This window comes from Mustelus asterias, chromosome 1 (assembly GCF_964213995.1).
Source record: "Mustelus asterias chromosome 1, sMusAst1.hap1.1, whole genome shotgun sequence".
NCBI classification, from domain to species: domain Eukaryota; kingdom Metazoa; phylum Chordata; class Chondrichthyes; order Carcharhiniformes; family Triakidae; genus Mustelus; species Mustelus asterias.
The window spans coordinates 56,088,419-56,112,749 of record NC_135801.1 but is presented as its reverse complement, the minus strand read 5'-3'; the positions used below and the strand labels follow the sequence as shown (position 1 = coordinate 56,112,749).

Sequence of the window (24,331 nt, the reverse complement as noted above, 5' to 3'; positions counted from 1 at the left end):
AGTTAAACCGTGTGTCCAGGTCCGTGCAAGTACAGCAAGACATTGTGCAAGGAGTGCATTTAAACAACAAAATCCTTCCTGCAATTAATCCTATGGAAAAGTAATTAATCACCAGCAAGTTTGCAGCCAATGTTTCCTTCATCTGATTGCCAGTCACATATTGGAGAAACTGAAAAGTGGATAAGCTCAGTGTGATTTAACAATCCATTATGATGTCTTGGGCAAGATCTTACTGGCTCGCCAAACCGGTCGATTGGTGTGGTTAGCCAGTAAGATAGGGCGAGAGGTTCACGCCCAATTTCTTGCCCCTCATGATCTTGTCGGCCCCAGGAAGGGCCGAGGCTGATTTAAATATTAATGACACACTTAGCATATCATTAATGAGCCCAGAGTGCAATAGTCCGGGCTCACTTACCTTAATCCCCTTGCCAGTTGAGGTCCTCACCAGTGAGGTTCACAGATGGTCTCCACCGACAGTGGCCAGATGTGATGGCCTTGCCAGTTGGACCGGCCATTGAAGCCCCAGGGTGGCTGGGGATGGGACCGGGCAGTGCCTATGGGGCAGTGCCAGCCTGGTATGCCGGCACTGCCCACTGCCACTGGGCAACGTCAAGGTGGGGTGGGGCCTGAAGGGGAGTGGCCTGCTGTGGGTAGGCCCTGCTGGGAGGAGGAACAGGGCCAAGATTGGGGGCGGGGGGGGGGGGAAGCTCCGAAAGGTGTGAGAAGATGTGGGGAGGCATGGCTAACCGGCCGGATAGCGATTGACTGGGGGGGTGGGGGGGAGTTGAGTGACAGATTTCTTTTGTATAATGTCTGTACAGAGTATACTGGGAGATCGGGGCGCCTGTGTAATGATGCCTCTAGTGGTCAGCAGCTGCCTCACAGGCAGGCCGAGACTCACCCGCCTCCCACCATTGGCGAGATTCAGATTGATGCCTTTGCATTGCACATTATTTACCTCGCTGAATAAACCTCTCGTTTTACACTCAGAATTGTTTTGAGAAAATTCTGCCCCATCAGTTTTGGATTTACATATTTAAAGTAGGAACTGACTGTCTTCCTGCAGGTATCCAACTCATGCTCAAAACAGCAAGTTAATATTGGGACCCAGTCACTCAGTAAGTTGGTGCCTTTATTTTAACTGCTTCCCAACCAGTTTTCACAGGCTGGGGGTGGGGTACAAGGGGTTGGCAAGGGAGTTAAAATCTGATTCGTATCTGCAAAAGCAGCAGTGTTGTCGAAAGCCTCTAAATTTAATCATGTCTTTTTACTAAGTGTTATATCTGGAAATAATAACCAGGAGACAGCTATTTGCTGATTGGTCATGATGCAGCGAAAGCAATTTTTAAAAAATTGTGCAGCAAAATGGATGGAGATAGCCATAATAATAATTGTCATTGCCAATATTCCCTGCTCAGTGACACAGTTCTGGAAACTCAGTGACTTTTTATTTGTTCCTGGGATGTGCAAGGTACACATATTGGTATTCCTAGCTGCCTTTCAGAAGATGGTGAAAGTCTTCTTGAACCCACAGTGCTGTTAGAGAGGGAGTTCTGTAATTTTGACCCAGCGATAGTGAAGGATCGGTGATATAGTTCTGAGTCAAGGTGGTGTGGGGCTTGGAATGGAACTTGCAGGTGGTGGTGTTTCTCGACATCTGTCATCAATCATAGAATCACTACAGTGCAGGAGGCCATTCAGCCCATCGAGCCTGCACTGATAACAATCCCACCCAGGTCCTATCCCTGTAACCCCATGTATTTACCCTGCTAATCCCTCTGACAGTAAGTGTAAATTTAGCATGGCCAATCAACCTAAACTGCACATCTTTGGAATGTGGAAGGAAACCAGAGCACCTGGAGGAAATCCATGCAGACATGGAGAGAATGTGCAAACTCCCCACATACAGTTACCCGAGCCCAGAATTGAACCCAGGTCCCTGATGCTGTGAGGCTGCAGTGCTAACCAATGTGCCACTGTGCTGCCTTTGACCTTCTAAAGGTAAAGGTTGTTGGTTTGGAAGGTGTTGTCAAAGGAGCCTTGATGAAATGCTGCAGTACATCTTGCAGACGGTACATGTTGCAGCCTCTGTGTGCTGGTAATGGAGGGAGTGAATGTTTGAGGTGGAGTGTCAATCAAGAAGGTAGATGAGAGCAGTGCAATTCACATTGTCTACCTGGACTTTAGCAAGGCCTTTGTCCTGGATGTTTGCTGAGTGCTGTTGGAGCTGCACGCAACCAGGTAATACCAGAGAGTATTCCATTATACTCCTGACTTATGCCTTGTAGATGGTGGACAGGCTTTGGAGAGTCAGAAAGTGAGTTACTCTCTTTTAGAAGTCTCAGCTTTTGACCTGCTCTTGTAGCCACAGTATTTATGTGCTTCTGGTCAATGGTAATCCTCAAGAGGATGCAGCGATAGTAATGCAATTCAATGTTAAGGGGATTAAATTCCATCTTGTTGGAGGTGACCATGGCCTGGCACTTGTACGGCCAAAGCCTGAATGATACCAGATCTTGCTGCAAATGGATATGGACTGCTTCAGTACCTGAAGAGCTGCGAATGGTGCTCTATGTTTATGGAATCTCCAGTGGACATATCTATATATCCAAGCATGGATGTTAAGGAACTTGGGGAAATAAATTGTGATGTCTTGAGGAGTGTACATATCACAGAGAAGGAGGTGCTGGAAGTCTTAAAGCGCATCAAGGTAGATAAATCCCCGGGACCTGATGATGTGTGTCTCAGGACATTGTGGGAGGCAAGGGAGGAAATTGCGGGTCCCTAAGCAGAGATATTTGAATCATCGATAGTCACGGGTGAGGTGCCTGAAGATTGGAAGGAGGCAAATGTTGTGCCTTTGTTTAAAAAGGGATGCAGGGAAAAGCCTGGGAACTACAGGCCAGTGAGCCTCACATCTGTGGTGGGTAAGTTGTTGGAAGATATTTTGAGAGACAGGATCTACAAGCATTTAGAGATGCAAGGACTGATTAGGGACAGTCAGCATGGCTTTGTGAGTGGATAATCATGTCTCTCAAATTTGATTGGGTTTTTTGAAGGGGTAAGCAAGAAGGCAGATGAGAGCAGTGCAATTCACATTGTCTACGTGGACTTTAGCAAGGCCTCTGACAAGGTACCGCATGGTAGGTTGTTGCATAAGGTTAAATCTCACGGGATCCAGAATGAGGTATCTAAATGGATACAAAATTGACTGCTTGACAGGAGCCAGAGGGTGGTTGTAGAGGGTTGTTTTTCAAACTGGAGACCTGTGACCAGCGGTGTGCCTCAGGGATCAGTGCTGGGTCCACTGTTATTTGTCATTTATATTAATGATTTGGATGAGAATAGAGGAGGCATTGTTAGTAAGTTTGCAGATGATACCAAGATTGATGGCATAATGGACAGTGAAGAAAGTTATCTCCGATTACAACGGCATCTTGGTCAATTGGGCCAGTGGGCTGACGAATGGCAGATGGAGTTTAATTTAGATAAATACGAGGTGATGCATTTTGGTAGATTGAATCAGGGCAGGACTTACTCAGTTAATGGTCGGGCATTGGGGAGAGTTACAGAACAAAGAGATCTAGAGGTACATGTTCATAGCTCCTTGAAAGTGGAGTTACAGATGGACAGAGTGGTGAAGAAGGCATTTAGCATGCTTGGTTTCATTGGTCAGAACATTGAATACAGGAGTTGGGACATCTTGTTGAAGTTGTACAAGACATTGGTAAGGCCACACTTGGGATACTGTGTACAGTTCTGGTCACCCTATTATAGAAAGGATATTATTAAATTAAAAAGAGTGCAGAAAAGATTTACTAGGATGCTACCTGGACTTGATGGTTTGAGTTATAAGGAGAGGCTGGATAGACTGGAACTTTTTTTTCTGGAGCGCAGAAGGCTGAGGGGTGATCTTATAGAAATCTATAAAATAATGAGGGGCACAGATCAGCTAGATAGTCAATATCTTTTCCCAAAGGTAGGGGAGTCTAAAACTAGAGGACATAGGTTTAAGGTGGGAGAGAGATACAAAAGTGTCCAGTGGGACAGGCTGGCTGTAGAGATTTGCATTCTAATCAGTATTCTGTAATTTGATTTCTGTGTCTGTTTGCACTGTTTGAGAAGATATCCACTCCATCTGACGAAGGAGCTGTGCTCCGAAAGCTTATGGTATTTGCTACCAAATAAGCCTGTTGGACTTTAACCTGGTGTTGTGAGACTTCTTACTGTGCTTACCCCAGTCCACGCCGGCATCTCCACATCATGACAATGTTTTCACACAGAGGGTGGTGAGTGTCTGAAACAAGCTGCCAGAAGTGGTAGTAGAGGCGGGTACAATTTTGTCTTTTAAAAAACATTTAGACAGTTACATGGATAAGATGGGTATAGAGGGATATGGGCCAAATGCAGGCAATTGGGATTAGCTTCGGAGTTTAGAAAAAAAGGGCGGCATGGACATGTTGGGCTGAAGGGCCTGTTTCCATGCTGTAATCCTCTATAACTTGTGATGGAGGGAAAGTCGTTGATGAAGCAACAGAAAATGATTAGGCGAAGACAGTGCACTGTGGAATTTCTGTGGTGATGTCCTGGGATTGAGATGATTGGCCTCCAACAATCAGAACGATCTTCGTTTCTGCTAGACATGACTCTAACTATTTGAGATATTTCTCTGATTCCTTTAATTTTGCTAGGGATCCTTGATGCCACAATTGGTCAAATGCTGCCTTAATGTCAAGAGCAGTCACTCTCACCTTAGCTCTTTAGTCTATGTTTATATCAAGGCTGTAACAAGGTATGGAGCAAAATGCCTTGGTGGAAAGCAAACTGATTGTCAGTGAGTAGGTTGTTGCTCTCTAACTGATGCTTGATAACACTGTCAATGACATCTTCCTTAACATTGCTGATGATTGACAGTAGACTGATGGGGTAGTAATTGGTGAATTGGTTTTGTCCTACTTTCTGAGAACAGAACATACCTGGGAAATTTGCTGGGTAGATGTCAAGTGTTGTAGCTTTACTAGAACAGTCTGGCTAGAGACTCGGCTAGTTCCGGAGCACAAGTCGGCAGGCAGACAGTAAAGAAGGCAAGGGGTATGTTGACCTTCATAGCAAGAGGATTTGAATGTAAGGATAGGGATGTTTTGCTGTAATTGTATAGGGCATTGGTGAGGCCACATCTGGAGTAGTGTGTGCAGTTTTGTTGTTCTTATCTGAGGAAGGATGTCCTTGCTGTAGAGTGAGTGCAGCGAAGATTTATCAGGCTGATTCCTGGGATGGCAGGTCTGTCATATGAGGAGAGACTAAGTCAGTTAGGATTATATTCACTGGAATTTAGAAGAGTGAGGGGGAGTCTCATAGAAACTTATAAAATTCTAACAATGTTAGACAGGATAGATTCAGAAAGAATGTTCCCATTGGTGGGAATCCAGAACTAGGGGTCATAGTTTGAGGATAAGGGGTAAACCTTTTAGAACTGAGGTGAGGAGAAATGTCTTCACCTAGAGGGTGGTGAATGTGTAGAATTCACTACCACAGAATGTAGTTGAGGCCAAAATGTTGTGTGATTTCAAGAAAAGAGTTATAGCTACTTAGTGTATGGTGCTCATTCACAGTGAGAACAATTTATATAAACATGCATTAGGTACCAAAAGGTCCTTCACACCAACTTTCTGCATCTGTATTCATGCTGATTAACCACCGAGTGGCTACACTTCATGTGGAGACAACTCACAGCAGGTCTGTGGGCTATTCAAAAAGGGATGATCACAGCTCAATCCTAGCAAATGCCAATGGAAAGTTCTAGATGCCAGAGTCTTTAAGTCTGACAGCACAATATTAGGAGGGGTGTGGGTATGTTTACAGACTTCATAATAGTGATCCTTGCAGCTGAAAGAAATTGGCTGTGGTACCCACTGCTTTCCATTTTAGCAGTAAAAGACCTATCAGAATATTTTAATTTTCTGATGTAGTAAGACATGGCCGTGGCATTTCCGAAATGGGGTGTTGATTTGGAGACCAGTTGAAAAGATAGCAAGTGTCCCAAATGCAAACCTGAAAAAATTCTCCTCTGAAGGGACGTGGTTGAGTCGTTCATTTTTGTTTGCAACCCCCACCCGATACAAATGCTACTTACCACAGCCCAGTAAAGGTAGCAGACAACATGCTCCCAAATTCCTGACATAACATTTTGAAGTTCAGCTTGGCCTATGTTGTTTAAATTTCTACTTCCTAGACTCAGCTTGGAGTTTTCCCTTATACACTACCTCAGAGCCAAATGTTTTGTGAGAATTAGCTGATGAACCGCAGAGATATAAAGTTCCATTTTAATCCCAGATAATTCTGTCAAAGATCACTGCAATTTGTCATTATAAATTTCCTCGCGACTTCTCCTGCTCCACTGTGTTAACTTTGGCATAATGGGTTTTCCACTAAAGTTACGGTGATGGAACGGGAAAACCCTCAAGGAAATTGTGCATGTGTTTACAGGAATCTGCACATTCCCAAATGCTGCAATCCAGGCTAGGCCAACTCTGCATTGATAAGATATTTGAATTAGCTTCCCCATTCCTTTCATTCTGCTTTCTGGAAGGCAGTGTATCATGCTGGGAAACAATTTCACGAATGCAAGGCATCATCCTCTAATATCTCACCCAAATGATAATTCTTCATGACTGGATTTGGAACAAAGTAGTGCCGACACTCTCAAACTTCAGACATGGATCCTGACTTTACTCAATTGCTGCATACACATGTTAAACTGAGATGACTGGATAGCAATTGGAAGCAGGAACTCTGTTTGATTTCTCTCTTCTCCAGCCTAAAGATGTTGAAATGAATTGTAGCGTGCCCCACCCATAGAGCTCAGAGCACTGGATGGAAATCGACACTATTTAGATAGTATATTTTAATATCACTGCAGACTTGAATTTATCCAAACACACTGATGTTTCCATTTTTTCTTCTGCCTCGCAATCACAAGCAATCCAGCCAGTTTGCTACCTGTAATGACATTTGGATGGTACCTGTAGAATCCACCAAGAAAATGGTTACCTCAGATCTCTCTGTTTCCACCCCTTACAAATGAGTGTCTGGGGAGAATTCCCAGTCCTGAGGCTAAGGGCAGATCTACTGTTGTAGGGGGATTGGCACTGAATGAGTTGAGGCATACCTACCCACCCCCATAGGGGTACATGTGGACCCCTTCAGAGTGCAAAGTCCTGCAAGTAGCTCAATTTTTCAAATACTGATTTCTCTTGGCTGTTTTATCTCTTCTGCAGAATAAATTAAAGTTCTTCATCAGGCGGGTGTTAGTGTGGTGAGGCTTGGAATGCGGGCTTGTTGCTATTGATCAGTTAGGTAAATTATGTACGTCAATAGATACTTTAGCAGAGGACTTATTTCAGTGCAAAATTAACCAAACTAATTACTGTATTTTCTAACATAAAATCCGGGTTCTCTATTGATGTGCTATCAGTAGACTCACTTATTAAGAAAAATCAATTTACAAGGAGCCACCAGAAATTAAGTATACACAATATACTTAGCCACCAGAAATGAAATACACCAACTTAAAGCAGCCCTGTGCTTATTAGCCTCTGTTTAAATCAGATAATTGATGGCCCTGAAATTTGGTGCCGGACCTCCTGCTGTAATTTCAGCAAATAAATTACTGGAATCCTCCAGCGAAAGTGTTATTCTGTCGGAGGAGAATCTGTCAGGCGCCTGCTGAAGTCACAGCAGGGAGAATTTTCACAACCAGATTACAGAAAGGGAAACTTTTAATTGCAACACGAAATTGCTAATTATTTCTGACTAAGCATCTTGTTTCTTTATCCGATACTGGGCAGGTCACAAGATATTCTCCATTTACTGAATAGCACAATGCTTAATCTCAGCCAAATGAGAGCTCTGCCATGGAAACGGATGAGGATTTGAAGAGTGGAAGTGTTGATGGAATACTGTACAGTAACACAGCATTGAAATCTATTTCTAGAGTCAGCACTCAATCTCACTCATGTCTGCTGATGAGGAACCCTGAGAATGCAGGACACAATTCAGCTTACAGGAGGATGGCGGAACATATTTTGACACAAAATCAACACTTTACAAGCAAGTTTGTTTAAAATGGATTCGGCTGTGGTTCGTCTTTGAATCTTAGATGTTTTAAATAGACATTTTTTGAATACCAGGCTTCTAGAAAGCAGGACACTTTTAGCTCCTTGAGGTGTGGCTGTATCAGGTCTGCTGAGCATGCTCAAACATGGGGTGCAGGAGACACGACTGGCTCAGATGATTTAGGGGAAAAGGTCATGCACCCAGACATGGAGGCATCTGTGGCTGGGGAGGACTGAGATGTTTGCTCCGTACCAACTCCTTCAATATCTCGGTGGGGCTTACCACTGAATATCTGACTTTCTTTATCGAGAGCTGTGTGCTGGAAAATAAAAAGGAAAGAGAGAATAAACGAGCATATAAAATATAGAATGGTTTGATACCCTTAACATATAACTTATTATGTTGGAACTGCCAAATAAGGAGAAGGAGAAGCACCAAAGACAAGTATCTGTAAGCTTGTAAAGTCCTTAAACATGTCCAAATTATAGATGGTATGACTTGGAAGGGTAACACGCTGAATTCAATGTTATTTGACTTTGTGGCAATTATAAAACCAGTTTGATACATCTTAGATGATAGATAGGTAATGTACTAATGAGCTGTTTGATTAGTTAAATGGATTGATTTTGGCCGTATGAAGACACTTGGGCAAACCTACACTGAAGTACTGTCACTTTATGGGTACGTAAACATCTGACACTGAATAACAACAGTGTAATACACATGTTACTATATATTTCAGACACAGAAGTAAATAAAAGCAAGGAAGAAAAATGATTACTCACCAATCACGAATCGGCCAGTAGTGACTGAAAAAGGCCAGCAATGGTGGAGTGAAGCACAATGAGCAGAAGAGTTTTGTGTTCATGCAAAGACTTAAGCCTGGAAAAGACTGCAGGATTAAGGTGGGATGAAGTTATGGAATGATTTGATTATGAGAATTGGCTTGCTGAGGCATGGGAAGAACCGGGTGATGGGAGTGTAGAACTTCGTATGGATAAGAACATGGCTCAAGTCATTCTGAGGGAATTACAATTTCTTGAGTGGATATGAGATGCTGGTTAGGAGGGCATGGCAGATTAAGCTTTGTTGAAATAAAGACATTGATGAAAATCTTGCCAGCAGTAGGAGGGAGGGAGATAAAAACAGTTAATTACAGGTCAGTTAGCTTAACATCAGTCATAGGATGTAATAACAGAGTTTTTAGAGATAGTTGATAAGAGCCCATGGTGTAGGGGGTAGTATATTAGCATGGATAGAGAATTGGCTAACTGATAAAAGACAGAGAGTTGGGATAAGAGGAGCATTTTCAGGATGGCAACCAGTAACTAGTGGAGGGCCATAGGAATCAGTGCTGAGGGCAAAATATATATTAATGACTTGGACAAGGCAAGTGAATGCAAGTGAATGAGGTTTTGCCGATGACACAAAAATAAGTGGGAAGGCAAGTGGTGAGGATGACACAGACTCTACAGAGGGATATAGCCAGGATAAGTGAGTGGGCAAAAACTTGATAGAAGGAATACGGTGTAGGAAAATGTTGAAGTTATGTACTTTGGTAGGAAGAATAAAGGAGCTGATATTATCTAAATGGAGAAAGACTGCAGAAGGCTGCAGCACAGGGGGGGTTTGGGGGTTCTTGTACATAAATCACAAAAAGCCAGCATGCAAGTTCAGCAGGTAATAGGGAAGGCAAATGGAATGTTAGCCTTTATTTAAAAGGGGAAAGAGTATAAGAGGGAAGTCTTGCTAAAACTATACAAAAGACTTGTTAGACCATACCTGGAATACTGTGAACACTTTGATCCCTTTATCTAAGGAAAGATATACTGGCATTGCAGGCAGTCCACTAAGTGAATCTGGGTGTGAAGGGATTTTCTTATAAGGAAAGGTTGAGTAAGTTGGGCCTCTACTCATTGGAGTTTAGAAGAATGAGAAACAACTTTATTGAGACATATAGGATTCTCAGGAGACTTAACAGAGTAGATGCTGAGAGGTTGTTTCCCCTTGTGGGAGAAGCTAAGACCAGAGGGGCCACCAATTTAAGACAGAGATGAGGAGGAATTCCTTCTCTCAGACAATAGTGAATCTGTGGAATTCTTTAACACAGTAGACCCTAGAGACTGGGTTGTTAAATATGTTCAAGGCTGAGAGGGACAGATATTCAATCAGTAAACAATTCAAGGGTTATGGGGATAAGATGAGAAAGTGGAGTTGCGGATTGTCATATCAGATCAGTCATGATCTCACTAAATGGTGAAACAGATTCGATGGGGCAAATTCCCTCCTTCTGCTCCTATGTCTATTAGTTTTAGGAGGGAGGCAGGGAATGAGTAGATGTTGCATAAGTGGAATAAAGTAGTCTTGGTAATAGGATGGAAGTGGGGCAGATTTTGTTTTGTAATTACGACCATAAATAAGCTATTTACAAAAAGAGTTCAAACAGCAGGTTTGCACTAAATTATTTAGCTGCTTACTAGTCCACAAAAAGAAAGGAAAGATTGTATTTGTATTTCACTTTTCATGTCTCATTTGAAAGACAGATTAATACAGGTAAAGTATCCTTTATCCAAAAACTTTGGGGCCAATTGATTGCATTTTGGATTTCAGAACCTTCTGGTCTTTGGATGCTGCATGTCACAATAACCTAAGCTGAGGCTAGCTATAGTCTGAAATGGATAAAGTGGCTGGAATCTATCATTGAATAATAAATACAAGGTGCCTGTAATAACTTTCTTTTTGATATGTTCACCACAAAAATCGCAAGGTAAATAGTACCCACAAACAACTAGACTTTCCACGCTAAAGGTCGCTGAGGTTCAAAAAAAAGTGTGGATTTTGGTTTTCAAAGTTATGGAGAGAGGATACTCAATCTGTACTCGTGTCTGGACAGAAGGTAAGTGGGAGCTTTGATATTTGGACAAAGATTCACTTAGAAAACAGTGACTACATTTTTCATCCCTTCCACTCCACATGCCGTTGATGGCCTTTACACTCGTGATACCTTCCAACATAAAGGAGAAGTTTGAGACTTAAATTGAAGCTGAAATGACTCACGCTCTGCTGAACCATGAGTCCTTACTGAAGGTTAGATTGTCATGGCTGGTCTGTACCAGCACTCCAAGCAACTGCTTTGCAGAAATTAACCCATTAATTACCCAGCAAATAATGGGGTCCATCACTAAATTATTACTGGGAATCAATTGGAACAGGAACTATATGTAATGTCAAAGTTAAAAGCAGCTGTTGCTATTGCCGGATCCTTGTTATTGCATTCAGGAAATTCAATCAGGTTGAATATATATAGACAAGGCTTTGTACTCTGGATTCATAGGCACCATTCTTTGCTATGGCTCCATGTGTGGTTAAATAGTCTCTCCAACATACATGATAATCTGCAATGGTGTACACCCAATACTTTGTAGTATCTTTTAAGATGTAGTAATTCTTCACTTTGGAGTTCTTTAACAAATAAGTTACTACTTCCCAAAATGCCAGGGTGTCCTAAGATTATAGTTGGTTTGGAGTCTACAGTCGGCAGTTTATATAGCTCTTAAGACCAGGCCTCATGAATATGAAACAACCTGTCCAACATAGAGGGAGCAAAACAAGTGCTGGAAGATTTCAAGGCATAGGTAATATTTGTTGTTATTACACAGAACATGTTGGTGATTATGGGAAGCCAGAAATGACTTCCACTGGAAAGGTGCAGGATCCAGACATAAGACCAAAATCAATTCTGCGGTAGTGGTCAAACATATTTTGATTCATGCAAAGACTAAAATGTTCATTCCTTCTCTTCCAGCTTCACCTTGGCAAGTGCTCCTCACTTTCTCTTATTCTGTAGAAAAACACATATATTCTATCCTTCTGAGATTGCAATGAATCTTAATTCTTGGGCAATGAAGATACTGAAATTCAAGGACCTAGGCATTATAGATTTTCTGTGCCAAATAAATTGGATACAGGGGTTAATGGTGAGGTCTGAATCACTAACAGCAGAACCATGGAAAGCCATCTCCATGACATTGAAGACTGTGTCAGGGTGGGGGGAGAGGGGGGTGGGTGGGTGGAGACAGACTGGGGTGAGAATTTCTGAGATAATTTGACAAGAATTTGCCTGAAGTTAGTATTGACACTGAAGTTGAACTCCTCCTAATCCATAAATATGGAATGGAAACACCAGTGGCTTAATCACGATCCTTTAACTGATTATGACAGCTTAACCATCTTCATTCTCAAGAAAATCCATAGTTTGTAAGTCTGTCTTTCTAACCTCACCCTCGACTGAAAAAAATGACACAATGGCAGACTGGAAGGATTCTGCATTTAAATATAGACTTAAACTGTGGTGTTAAGAAATTTTACTTTAACAAAGTATGGAGAAAGAAACTTAAGCGTGGAGTAAGAAGGGCTAAAAAGGGACATGAAAAAGCATTGGCCAGGCCAGAGGAAATGGGCGAGGTATTAAATGAGTATTTTGCATCAGTATTCATCAAAGAGAAGGACTTGGTGGCTGATGAGTCTGGGAAAGGATGTGTAGATAGTTTGAGTCATGTTGAGATCAAAAAGGAGGAGGTATTGGGGCTCTTGAGAAACATTAAGGTAGACAAGTCCCCAAGGCCTGATGGGATATACCCCAGAATACTGAGAGAGGCAAGGGAGGAAATTGCTGGGGCCTTGAGAGAAATCTTTGCATCTTCACTGGCTACAGGGGAGGTACAGTAAGAAGTTTAATAACACCAGGTTAAAGTCCAACAGGTTTATTTGGTAGCAAACGCCACTAGCTTTCGGAGCGCTGCCCCTTCGTCAGGTGGAGTGGAGAAATGCCTACAGGGGAGGTCCCAGAGGATTGGAGAATAGCCAATGTTGTTCCTTTGTTTAAGAAGGGTAGCAAGAATAATCCAGGTAATTACAGGCTGGTGAGCCTTACTTCAGTGATAGGGAAATTATTGGAGAGGATTCTTCAAGACAGGATTTATTCCCACTTGGAAATAAGTGGACGTATTAGTGAGAGGCAACATGGTTTTGTGAAGGGGAGGTTGTGTCTCACGAACTTGATCGAGTTTTGCGAGAAATTGACGAAGATGATTGATGAGGGTAGGGCAGTGGATGTTGTCTACATGGACTTCAGTAAGGCCTTTGACAAGGTCCCTCATGACAGACTGGTGCAGAAGATGAACTCGCATGGGATCAGAGGTGAACTAGCAAGGTGGATACAAAACTGGCTCGGTCAAAGAAGACAGAGGGTAGCAGTGGAAGGGTGTGTTTCTGAATGGAGGGCTGTGACAAGTGGTGTTCCTCAGGGATCAGTGCTGGGACCTTTGCTGTTTGTAATATATACATATAAATGATTTGGAGGAGAATGTAACTGGATTGATTAGTAAGTTTGCAGACGTCACAAAGGTTGGTGGATTTGCAGATAGCAATGAGGACCATCAGAGGATACAGCAGGATATAGACCAGTTGGAGACTTGGGCGGAGAGATGGCAGATGGAGTTTAATCCGGACAAATGTGAGGTAATGCATTTTGGAAGGTCTAATACAGATAGGAAATATACAGTAAATGGCAGAACCCTTAAGAGTATTGATAGGCAAAGGGATCTGGGTGTACAGGTACACAGGTCACTGAAAGTGGCAATGCAGGTGGAGAAGGTAGTCAAGAAGGCATACGGCATGCTTGCCTTCATCGGCTGGGGCATTGAATTAAAAAATTAGCAAGTCATGTTGCAGCTTTACAGAACCTTAGTTAGGCCGCACTTGGAATATAGTGTTCAATTCTGGTCGCCACACTACCAGAAGGATGTGGAGGCTTTGGAGAGGGTACAGAAAGGATTTACCAGGATGTTGCCTGGTATGGAGGACATTAGCTATGAGGAGAGGTTGGAGAAACTTGGTTTGTTCTCACTTGAGCGACGGAGGTTGAAGGGAGACCTGATAGAAGCCTACATGTTTATGAGGGGCATGGACAGAGTGGATAGTCAGAAGCTTTTTCCCAGGGTGGAAGAGTCAATTACTAGGGGGCATAGGTTTAAGGTGCGAGGGGCAAGGTTTAAGGGAGATGTATAAGGCAGATTTTTTACAGATAGTGGGTGCCTGGAACTCGTTGCCGGGGGAGATAGTGGAAGCGGATACGGTAGTGACTTTTAAGGGGCGTCTTGACAAATACGTGAATAGGATGAGAATAGAGGGATATGTTCCCCGGAAGGGTAGGGGGTTTTAGTTAAGTCGGGCAGCATGGTCGATGCAGGCTTGGAGAGCTGAAGGGCCTGTTCCTGTGCTATAATTTTCTTTGTTCAAAGCAGAATTTTCAAGCATTTCAGAAAGAGAAAAGATTGATTTGTTTGACTGACACATGGTTCTGTAACGGTGTGATCACTGCAGAAGGGATATAACTCCTAACAACCACCTCAAACATTTCTATAAAGAACAACACCCATTGGCTCCATATAAACTCTCTCTGAAGGAGTAATTTTTCCTGGTTATCCACTGTTTGTAGCGAGCGAGCGGGTGGAGAGACGTGCTAGAGCTAATAGTCCAAGCTGAAAGGCTAAGGTACTTCAACATTCAAAATAAAGTGTTCATTTTTCACACAGCTTTCCATGGATCTTTGTATGTGGAATTATTATTGCTTCAGGTAGCAACAAAATTAATTCCTAGTGCATGATCATACATTGAAAGTGCAGCTACAAATCATTTCACCTCATAACCTTATTATAAGAATCTAACATTCATTATAACTATAGGTTGGATCACAGTTTCTCGTTTCATTTATGTTAACATTTTGCATGATTGCCAAAGGGGTACATTTCCATGAAGAAGCGTTCAATAATATTTCCTTATAATTTGTGGATTGCAACTTGTAGAACATATGCATCATTTTCACCACAACAATATCACATGCAAATGATGCATTTTGATGGAACATGTCCTTGTATTCTGTCTCTATGAATGAACCAAAAAGGATTGTCAGGTGTTCCTGGAATAAGGTGTCTCTTTAAAAACTTTGCTCCATTATTTTTAGCATAAATCCACTGAACGTTCCATGTCATAGGGAACACTTTTTAAAATCTACAAAGCTAGTAAAAAATCTACAAAGCTAACAATACCAAAGAACATCTTAAATGATTGTCACACTGCACTTGATTTCATGCTGTCCTGAATCTCGGGTTGGTTTGATTTCTAAATAAGACACACCACCTTGCACAATGTCGTTTCATCACACGTCTCCAAAACAAAAATATAAAACATTGTTCACCCACTTTGTCAAAAACAATTTGCAAAATGTGTGTTAAATTGACTGGATGGGGAAGCATGCAGAGCAAATAAGAGAAACTCCAAACAAACGGTTTCTTCTTTTCCCCTACATTTGCAATTGTTTTTAAAAGGAGAAGCAGTGCACGTCCAGCAGAAACATGAGCAGTGCTGATGCAATTAGTATGTGCCACTGGCTTGCATCTAAACAGAGAGAAGCAATGCAGGTATGGGCCAGAGGTAGATGGGAAGAAGCACAGAGAGAGACTAATCACGTTTCAGACACATTTATATTTGTAGATCTTAAAGGAAACACCACAAATGTGGCTGCAAATGGCTTTTGCAAATCCATTCGTTGATCCCACTGAGAAGACAGTACTAGAAATATTGCCACCTGTCAATCATAGATCCCAATTCAGCCACTTGACTGAACACTTAACACAGTTCTACTGCTGGTGGTGACACTGGAGTGGGAGTTTGCCTAATTCCTGTCATCTGCTAATTTTTGTAATTACATCATGCCAATTATTCGCACAGCTCTTTTATCAGAAAGTTTGCTTAAGGAAACAGGCAGCAGTTTAAAACATTTAAATTGATACTGCACGAAGTAGCCCCCCCCTCCCCCCCCCACCACCAAATATCTGCTGTATGGCTGTAATATAGGACAATTATTACAGCTTGTACCTTGTTGCAACATGCAAAATACTTGGCTCCCAAGAACTGTGCTTTAATAAGGGTAGAGTAGAATTGTTTTTGCTAGCTAACAGATAATCCTGTAATTTTAAAAAAACACTTCGATCACATACTCATATCCTAGAGAACCAAGCATTCACATGAACATAATACATAATGCAAAAAGCACTCTAACAATCAGGGCTAAATTAAACATTTATGAAAAAAGGGTCATAGATTTAGTGGAGAGCAAAGTGAAGAATTTTTAGCAAAGCTTTTGACAGAGCATCAGTTGCAATTCAGCCTTACTAACACCAGATGGCACTCAAAGACCACTCTGCCCACTTGAAATAATTTCAGGTTGTCTTCCTTTTTCGGAAGTTCTTGGTTTCTTCTATTATTTCTGAAGAATGTTTAATATCAGTGCTTATCTTAAAACCAATTCTTGTCCACGTACACTTATGAAGTATGATTTTGGCCTTTCAAATCAAAGAGTTCGCATGAGGTCTATTAAGCAGTAGATTTTTCTGAAGTTCCTGTCAAATAATCAGCAGTCCAGAAATTTTTGATTCTTGAGTGAGTCTGAGGTGAACTTAATCCAGTACAAGCAACAGAAAAGAAAGGAATGTGCTCTCCCATTAACAGCAGCATCAGCCTGAATCCACACCATGAAAAGTTCTGCCTTGTGTGAGCTGGGAAAGCTTAGCAAAGAGCTGACAGGCACAAGGCAACAGGCCATGCAAATTTGGACCGGCCGAGAGTTAGTGAAGGGTTCCCCTGTTAGGGCACTGTGTTCTACACCATTGGCTTGTTCCAGGTTTATCCAGTGTCTCAGTATGAGGATTGGAGCTCACCCTCTCCCTCTTATACTTCAAACTGTCAAAAAAAAATGAAACATACAAAAACAAAACAAACATCAAGGCCATTTTCAGAAGTAAATGCTGGTTAGCACTCGAATCAAATCCAAGTCTGGGCAGTCTCCAATTCAAATGGAGAATGTGCTCATACTCTAACAATGTACAAAAATGTAAAGCATAGTCATATTCCTTTAGTCAATATAACGGAGCCCTGTTTAATACAAATTGTTAACAAGAACAAGTGGCGTAAACTCAAGAGTTTTGTATTATCACCAGATGGTGGCAGTTCAAGAACCCATAGTTTTCCTGTCATCATTGAGCTGTTTTGCCAGTGGCTTATCCTACTTCCTCGGAGGAAAAACTGAGACTAATTCCTCAGCCTGTGTTGCATGATCACAAAATGGTATAGCAGATGGTGGTTTTAATGTTTCAAGCAAATGCAGGGCTGATTTGTGAGTTAGAGGAATCAACTTCTAAATAGAAAATACTTAATCTGCTTTTACAGTTTCTCCTCTCTTGATACTAGTGACTAGGATATTGACAGTTCATCCAAGTGATGTTACTCTGATCCTTCCCACATAGAAATGTACTCAGGCCTCTCCCCTATCCAAACTGCATCCACTTCCCCAACACAAAAGTCCTTATCGCACCATTATATCTATCTAGAATGATGTCCAGAGTTTCTTTTCACTTTGAGACTCTTATTACAGATTGACTGAGGCAATTCTTCTTGAAATGCACTGGCACTTTGGTGTACAGGACCACTGGCACTTTGCATCAGTCTTCACAATAGCAGACACTGATAACATCCCAAAAATGCTACATAATCAAGTGGAAAAGAGGGAGGGTGGGAGGAAATAAATACAATAACTACCACTAGAGAAAATGTACTAGGGAAAATAGTAGGGTTAAAGGCTGATAAGTCCCCTGGACCTGATGGGTTGCATCCTAGGATATTAATGGAAGTAGCTACAGAGATAGTGAATACGCTGATAGCAATCCTCAAATTCTGGAAAAGTCCCAGAGAATTAGAAATCCGCCAACATTACATCCTTATTAAAAATGACAACAAACAGGTAACTAAAGGACAGTTAACTGAACATCTGTCATTGGGAAAATGTTAGAGTCTAGTGTAAAGAATGTAATAGAAGAGTATTTAGGATCCTTGAATAGAATCATAGAATCTGGCACGGTAGCACAGTGGTTAGCACTGCTGCTTCACAGTGCCAGGGACCCGGGTTCGATTCCCGGCTTAGGTCACTGTCTATGTGGAGTTTGCACGTTCTCCCCCTGTCTGCGTGGGTTTCCACCGGGTGCTCCGGTTTCCTCCCAAAGTCTGAAAGACGTGCTGGTTAGGTGCATTGACCCGAACAGGCGCTGGATTGTGGCGACTAGGGGAATTTCACAGTAACTGCATTGCAGTGTTAATGTAAGCCTTACTTGTGACTAATAAATAAACTTTTAAAAAAAACTTTAATCCCTAAAGTACAGAAGGAGGCCAGTTGGCCCATCAAGGCTGCCCCGACAACAATCCCACCCAGGCCTTATCCCTGAAACCCCAGTATTTACCCTGCTCATCACCATACCATTAAGGGGCAATTTAGCATGGCCAATCAACATGGCTATCCCCTACATCTTTGGATTGTGGGAGGAAACTGGAGCGCCTGGAGGTAACCCATTCTGACACAGGGAGAATGTCCACAGTCACCCGAGGCCGGAATTGAGCCCAGGTCCCTGGGGCTGAGAGGCAGCAGTGCTAACCACTGTGCCGTCCCAGAAATGCATAATTATATGAAGCTGAGTCAGTATGGCTTCATGAAAGGGAAATCATGCGTGGCAAATTTATTAGAAACTTTTTGAGGTGGCAATAAACAGGATAAAGGGGAACTAGTAGATGCAATACACATAGATTTCCAAAAGGCATTTGACAAGGTATTGCTCAAAAGGATACTTAAAATAAGAGCCCATTGTGTTGAGGTGGTATAGTAACATAGATAGAGGATTGGCTAAAAGAGGACAGAGAGTTGGGATAAAAGGGGCATTTCCAGGGTGGCAACATTTAACTAGTGGAGTGCCACTGGGATCAGTGCTGGAGCCAGTTATTTACAGTATATATTAACTTGGACGAGGGACATGAATGTACTTTTTCCAAGTTTGCGGATGACAGAAAAGTAGGTGGGAAGGCAAGTGGTGAGGATGACACAAATAATCTACGGAGGGATATAGACAGGTTAATTGAGTGGACAAAAATGTGGTAGATGGAATCTAATAAAGGAAAATGTGAAGTTATGTACTTTAGTTGGAAGAATAAAGGAGCTGAATATTGTCTAAATGGAGAAAGACTGCAGAAAGCTACAAGCCAGAGGGATTTGGAGATCCTTGTGTGTAAATCACAGAAAACTAGCATGCAAGTTCAGAAGGGAATAGGGAGGGCAAATGGAATGTTGGCCTTTATTTCAAAAGGAATAGAGTATAAAAATAGGGAAGTCTTGCTCAAACTATACATGACATTAGCAAGACTGCACCTGGAATACTGTGAACCATTTTGGTCCCCTTATCTAAGGAAATATATACTGGCATTGCAGACAGTCCAGAGAAGGTTCACGAGGTTGATCCAGGGTATGGAGGGATTTTCTTACGAGGACCAGTTGAGTAGGTTGGATGGATACTCATTGGAGTTTCGAAGAACGAGAGGTGATTTTACTGAGACAGGTGACCTTTTAGAGATATATAGGATTCTCAGCGGACTTGACAGGGTAGATACTGAGAAGTTGTTTCCCCTTGTGGGAGAGTCTGGGACCAGAGAGTATAATCTCAGAGTAAGGAGTGTCATTTAAAACAGAGATTAGGAGGAATTTCTTTTCTGAGATTAGTGAATCTGTAGAATTCTTTACCGCAAAGGGTTGTAGAGGCTGGGGTGTAAATACATTCAAGATAGGCAGATTTTTAATCAGTAAGAGAATCAAGGGTTCATAGAATCCCTTCAGTGCAGAAGGAGGCCATTCGGCCCATTGAGTCTGCACCAACCACAATCCCACCCAGGCCCTCCTATCCCCGTAACCCCACATATTTACTCCACTAATTCCCTGACACGAAGGGTCAATTTAGCATGGCCAATCAACCTAACTTGAACACCTTTGGACTGTGGGAGGAAACCCACGTAGACACGGAGAGAATGTGCAAACTCCACATAGACAGTGGCCTGAGGCCGGAATTGAACCCGGGTCCCTGGTGCTGTGAGGCAGCAGTGCTAACCACTGTGCCACTCCAGGGGGATAAAGTGGGAAAGTGCAGTTCAGCATTATCACATCAGATCAGTCATAGTCTCATTGAATGGTGGAACAGACTCGATGGACGAAATGGCCTACTTCTGCTCCTATGCCTTATGGTCTTACAGGACCACTGACAGATAGTGACTAATTTATCCAAAAACACAAATGTCTGGAATTTCCCCGAGTTCCAATCTCCTGCCATAACTTTGGCCAAAATTCTGTCTCTCCAAGGTTACTGCTGAAGTTACAGCCTGAAATCAGGGGCATTACCCACCCCCCTCTCTCTCCTAGCACCCTAATCTTTATGGGATGTTAAATCGCTGTTCCCAGCTGAGGCTAAGGTTCCTGATTTCAGCTCTACCATTGGGAAGGAAAGCAACAAATGGGGCAGGATTTTCTCGAAACATCTTCCCCATAGGTGGCGATCATTATGCATTCACACGACTTCTGGCAGCAAAGCGTCTTGGTTGACCATGGTCTTCAGCAGAAGAGGGGCTATAAGGAGAGGTGGATTCTGTGAGACCCTCTCTATCTATTCAGGGACGAAACTGCTGCTAGCCCAGGCCTACTATCATTTTTCTAATGATGTGGAGATGCCAGCATTGGACTGGGGTGAGCACAGTAAGAAGTCTCACAACACCAGGTTAAAGTCCAACAGGTTTATTTGGTATCATGAGCTTTCGGAGCGCTGCTCCTTCATCAGGTGAGTGACGAAGTATCATTTTTGTAGTCTCAGATTGAGGTGGGAGGGTGGGGGGGTGTCACAGTGGATACACAGAGAGACTTAAAATGAGCCCCCCATGTTGCCCTCCTAGCATCTGGTTACAGTGAAGTGGAAAGCTAATGATGATTCTGGCTTTGATGGGCATTGGAAAATCCAGGATTTGGAGGGGATGTGGCAACAGGCTTTGGTCTTCTGCCAGAATTGGGTCTGATCTGGAATGGGATAGTGGAGAAGAAACCAAGTCATAGAGCGCATAAGCTTCATCATATGGAGCTGGAGGTGAACACAAGGTTATCCTGTTTTCAAATAAACTAAGAGGTCTGATATATGCTACATTGATGATATTTCAAAGGGTGAAGATATGTAAATCAGTCCATTACAAAGTTGCACTGATTTCATGCTGTATGGGCATCATCTCCTATAACGTTCAGGATCTTCACCCACTGGAATCAAGACTTCACTCTAGAGAAACTTAGTGACAGCTCCTCCACTGGTGAACTCAACATTTAACCAATCTACAGAAAGAAATCAAGTCTAGATGAAGAAAGTTACTCTTTAGACACTCTGGCTTTACTGCTGGCGAGTGGAAACTTATCCACTTTCTCCTGATGCCTGTTTAATAGCACCTGCTGGGAGTGCTTGTATGGGAGGGCTGACTGAGCGCATTGCAGTGTTAAGGTTTAGTGGTGACGCCCCTTTTGATTGAATAGTTTGACTTACATATGAAGATTGAGCATTTGGGTGAAGTACTGGAAGGCAGGCAACTGTATGCTGCTGCGCACAAAGACAGGGTCAAAAATAAATGAGCAATATTACCCACTCATTTCTTGTATCCTCCTCCTATCATAGGTCCTACCTCCTTCACAAGTCTACAGGTCACTAAACAAAGATGGAAGCTACAATGCTGGTGGGAAACTGATTGAAACCAGGAAAGGTCGGGTGGGGAGAACAGGCTGAGAGGTTGGTCTTTACACTTTATACTCCTGGCACCTATGGTCAAACACATGATTGGAAGTTGCCTCTCTGAAGGGGGTTAAATGATACAATGGTTACAATCTAAATGCTGTTATAAGCACTATATGTGATGGCAGTAAAGAGATGTTAGGGTGTCTAGCCAAGAGTTTCAAAATAAAATTCTAAGCAGCAGTGAATTTGTGTAAAGATTTGATCTGGATCCACTGGAGGGTTGGGTATACTTCTGCTCACTACAGTGGGGGCATCTTAGAACTGGAGAGCATATTGACATAAACATATTGACACCTACTGGGCACCAGAGCTCTGCTGAAATACTCTGGTAACACTGGGGTATAGATGCCGCAGAGGAGACCCTACTGAAGTGTTTAAAAATCTAATGGGGCAAGTCAAACCTTAATAATGTATTTGGTGCAATCAATCACAATCTACAACACAATGGCTCAAGTTCAGGTGGCTAGATACAGTTACGTGAGCACAAATTATGGTGAACATATTGAACTATTCAGGGAAACCAGAACTTGATGGATAAATAGCCAAGGAATACAAGTTATGGTGACTTCAAGTATGCTTTGAATTTAGAGTCCATTCAGGTGAACCACAATTGTGTCTTCTGGTCCTTTACATTTCTTTCTTTCTAAACATATGGAAGGCACTTCCATTCCTGTCTTCAATGCATCCCTACGACTCACTGAGGAGAGAGTTTTACCATGATCAACCATGTCTCTCCAGGTTTTTGTCTTGTTGTCGAGTTGCAGCCCACTAGTTTCATGCTTGAATGTGGAGTCCCTCGGTTAGAATACTTACTCTATCGTTAGATGATGTGTTCCACATTATCGAAGTATGTGTAGCTGTTTCTGCATTTTTAATGCTGGGACAAAGGCCTAAAATGAATCAGTACAACGGTACTGCAGTGGATTTCAAAAAAACGTTAAAAAACAACATATTTGTGCCATCATTTATCCACATCTTCAACCTCTTGATTCCCTGCTGATGCAGCACCTGACAGAAAAACATCATTAACCCTTCTAAGCTCCATCAATTCCCAGATCAGACCTACCTTAAAATCTTCTAGTTCCATAAAGGATATTAATCATTGCACTGCACTTCTTGCTGCATCTAGATAATCAAAACAAAGGGCTGACGCCTGTCTTTTTAAAAACAGTGATACATGGTACTCTTGCAAAAGTAGCAACTTCAAAAATACTGTTTAAAAAAAATGATGCTCTGTTCTATCAGTTAACCAGAAGCATTTGTTTTGTCTCTCCCTCATTGAACTGACTTTGATGCTCCCACTGCCAACACACTGAGCAAATATTTACTCTGATTCCTAGATTCTATTGCCTGGAATTCCTACAATAACTTTCCTGACCTTTCTTTGTAACTTTGCCCAATTGGTTGGAAGAACAATTGTTTCATGGTATTTAAGAGGGGTTTCTGATGACCTTGCACTGGAGTACAGAAGTATGGGAGATAGGGAAAAAATCCTGTGGAAATTTTATTCCAACGTGTTTGCCTATAGAATAAGCTGTGCAATTTGCTAAATGATGAGGGGTTGGAGGGAACACAACTTTTCCTCCTCACTCATACTTTTTGATGAATTGCTGAGTTATTCAGATGAGAAATGAGTGTTGTGGGCTGGATGGCATTCTGCCACCCTCTACTTCTCTGACACAGAGTTATTCCGTATTTTTCCAGTCTTGTCAGACCTTCACCTATCTATGGATTCTGGAACTCCACTCCCAAATCCTGCCACCTTTCAATATCCTTCTCTGCATTCTAAAACTGTCACAAACCTTTCTTTTACAATTTTGCTTTCAACTATCTCTGACTTTTCATCTAAGATTGACTTGTAACCTTCCACTGAATGACATCCTCTAAGATTCCAATCTGTACGTGAGGAGACACTATACAGACATAAGCTTTTGTTGAGTGCAACACGATCACATTTTGGGCTCCAAGTGCTGAATTGTCTCAGCCTCATGGTGACAGGCTTGGAGTGGGGGAGTGAGGGGGAGGCACTTGGGACAGCTCTTCGATGCAGTCACTCCGCTGAGGACCTGCCTCGGGTACAGTCTGGGAGTTGGAGCAGATGCCCGCTCTGCAGAGGTGGGTAGCTGGTTAGAGTGGTTAAGGTGATTTTGTTGCTTTGCCAGCATTCTGTCACCAGTGGAGTAACCAACTTGCTGAAAGTAGAGGCTGCCAACTGAATGGAGGTGGCCTCCCTCCGGCAAGCTGAAGGATCATCAGAAGCAGAGGCTCCATCCCCCAAGGAAGGGGCTGCAGATGTGATAGCTTGCATGTGCGGCCCAAACGATTCCTTGAGAGGATTTTCTAACAGCTTCAGTGCTTACAGCTTTTAACTTTCATGTATAACTTTCTGAGAATAATCACTTTGAGGCTCCCTTACAGACTCCGGCCTATCCCTGTCAGTGGAGCTGCCAAGGTTCCAGAGCTGCCGGCAT

The 24,331-nt window shown here is 42.4% G+C and overlaps 1 protein-coding gene across 5 annotated transcripts in view; it reads right to left on the bottom strand.

Annotated features, from left to right (window-relative positions):
• Positions 1 to 6,854: 6,854 nt before the first annotated feature.
• Positions 6,855 to 24,331, bottom strand: part of dclk2a (doublecortin-like kinase 2a) — a 330,122-nt gene continuing 312,645 nt past the window's right edge. For 2 of the 5 annotated variants that reach the window (XM_078210403.1, XM_078210475.1), the window contains 2 exons: positions 8,901 to 9,007; positions 6,855 to 8,434 (listed from right to left, as the gene is read on the bottom strand). In XM_078210403.1, the coding sequence (XP_078066529.1) occupies positions 8,308 to 8,434; positions 8,901 to 9,007 (234 nt within the window). In that variant the 3' untranslated portion in view covers positions 6,855 to 8,307. Of the gene's footprint in view, positions 8,435 to 8,900; positions 9,008 to 16,834; positions 16,918 to 24,331 lie in introns of those variants that run through there. The other 3 variants (XM_078210563.1, XM_078210647.1, XM_078210733.1) reach the window with 3 other exon arrangements.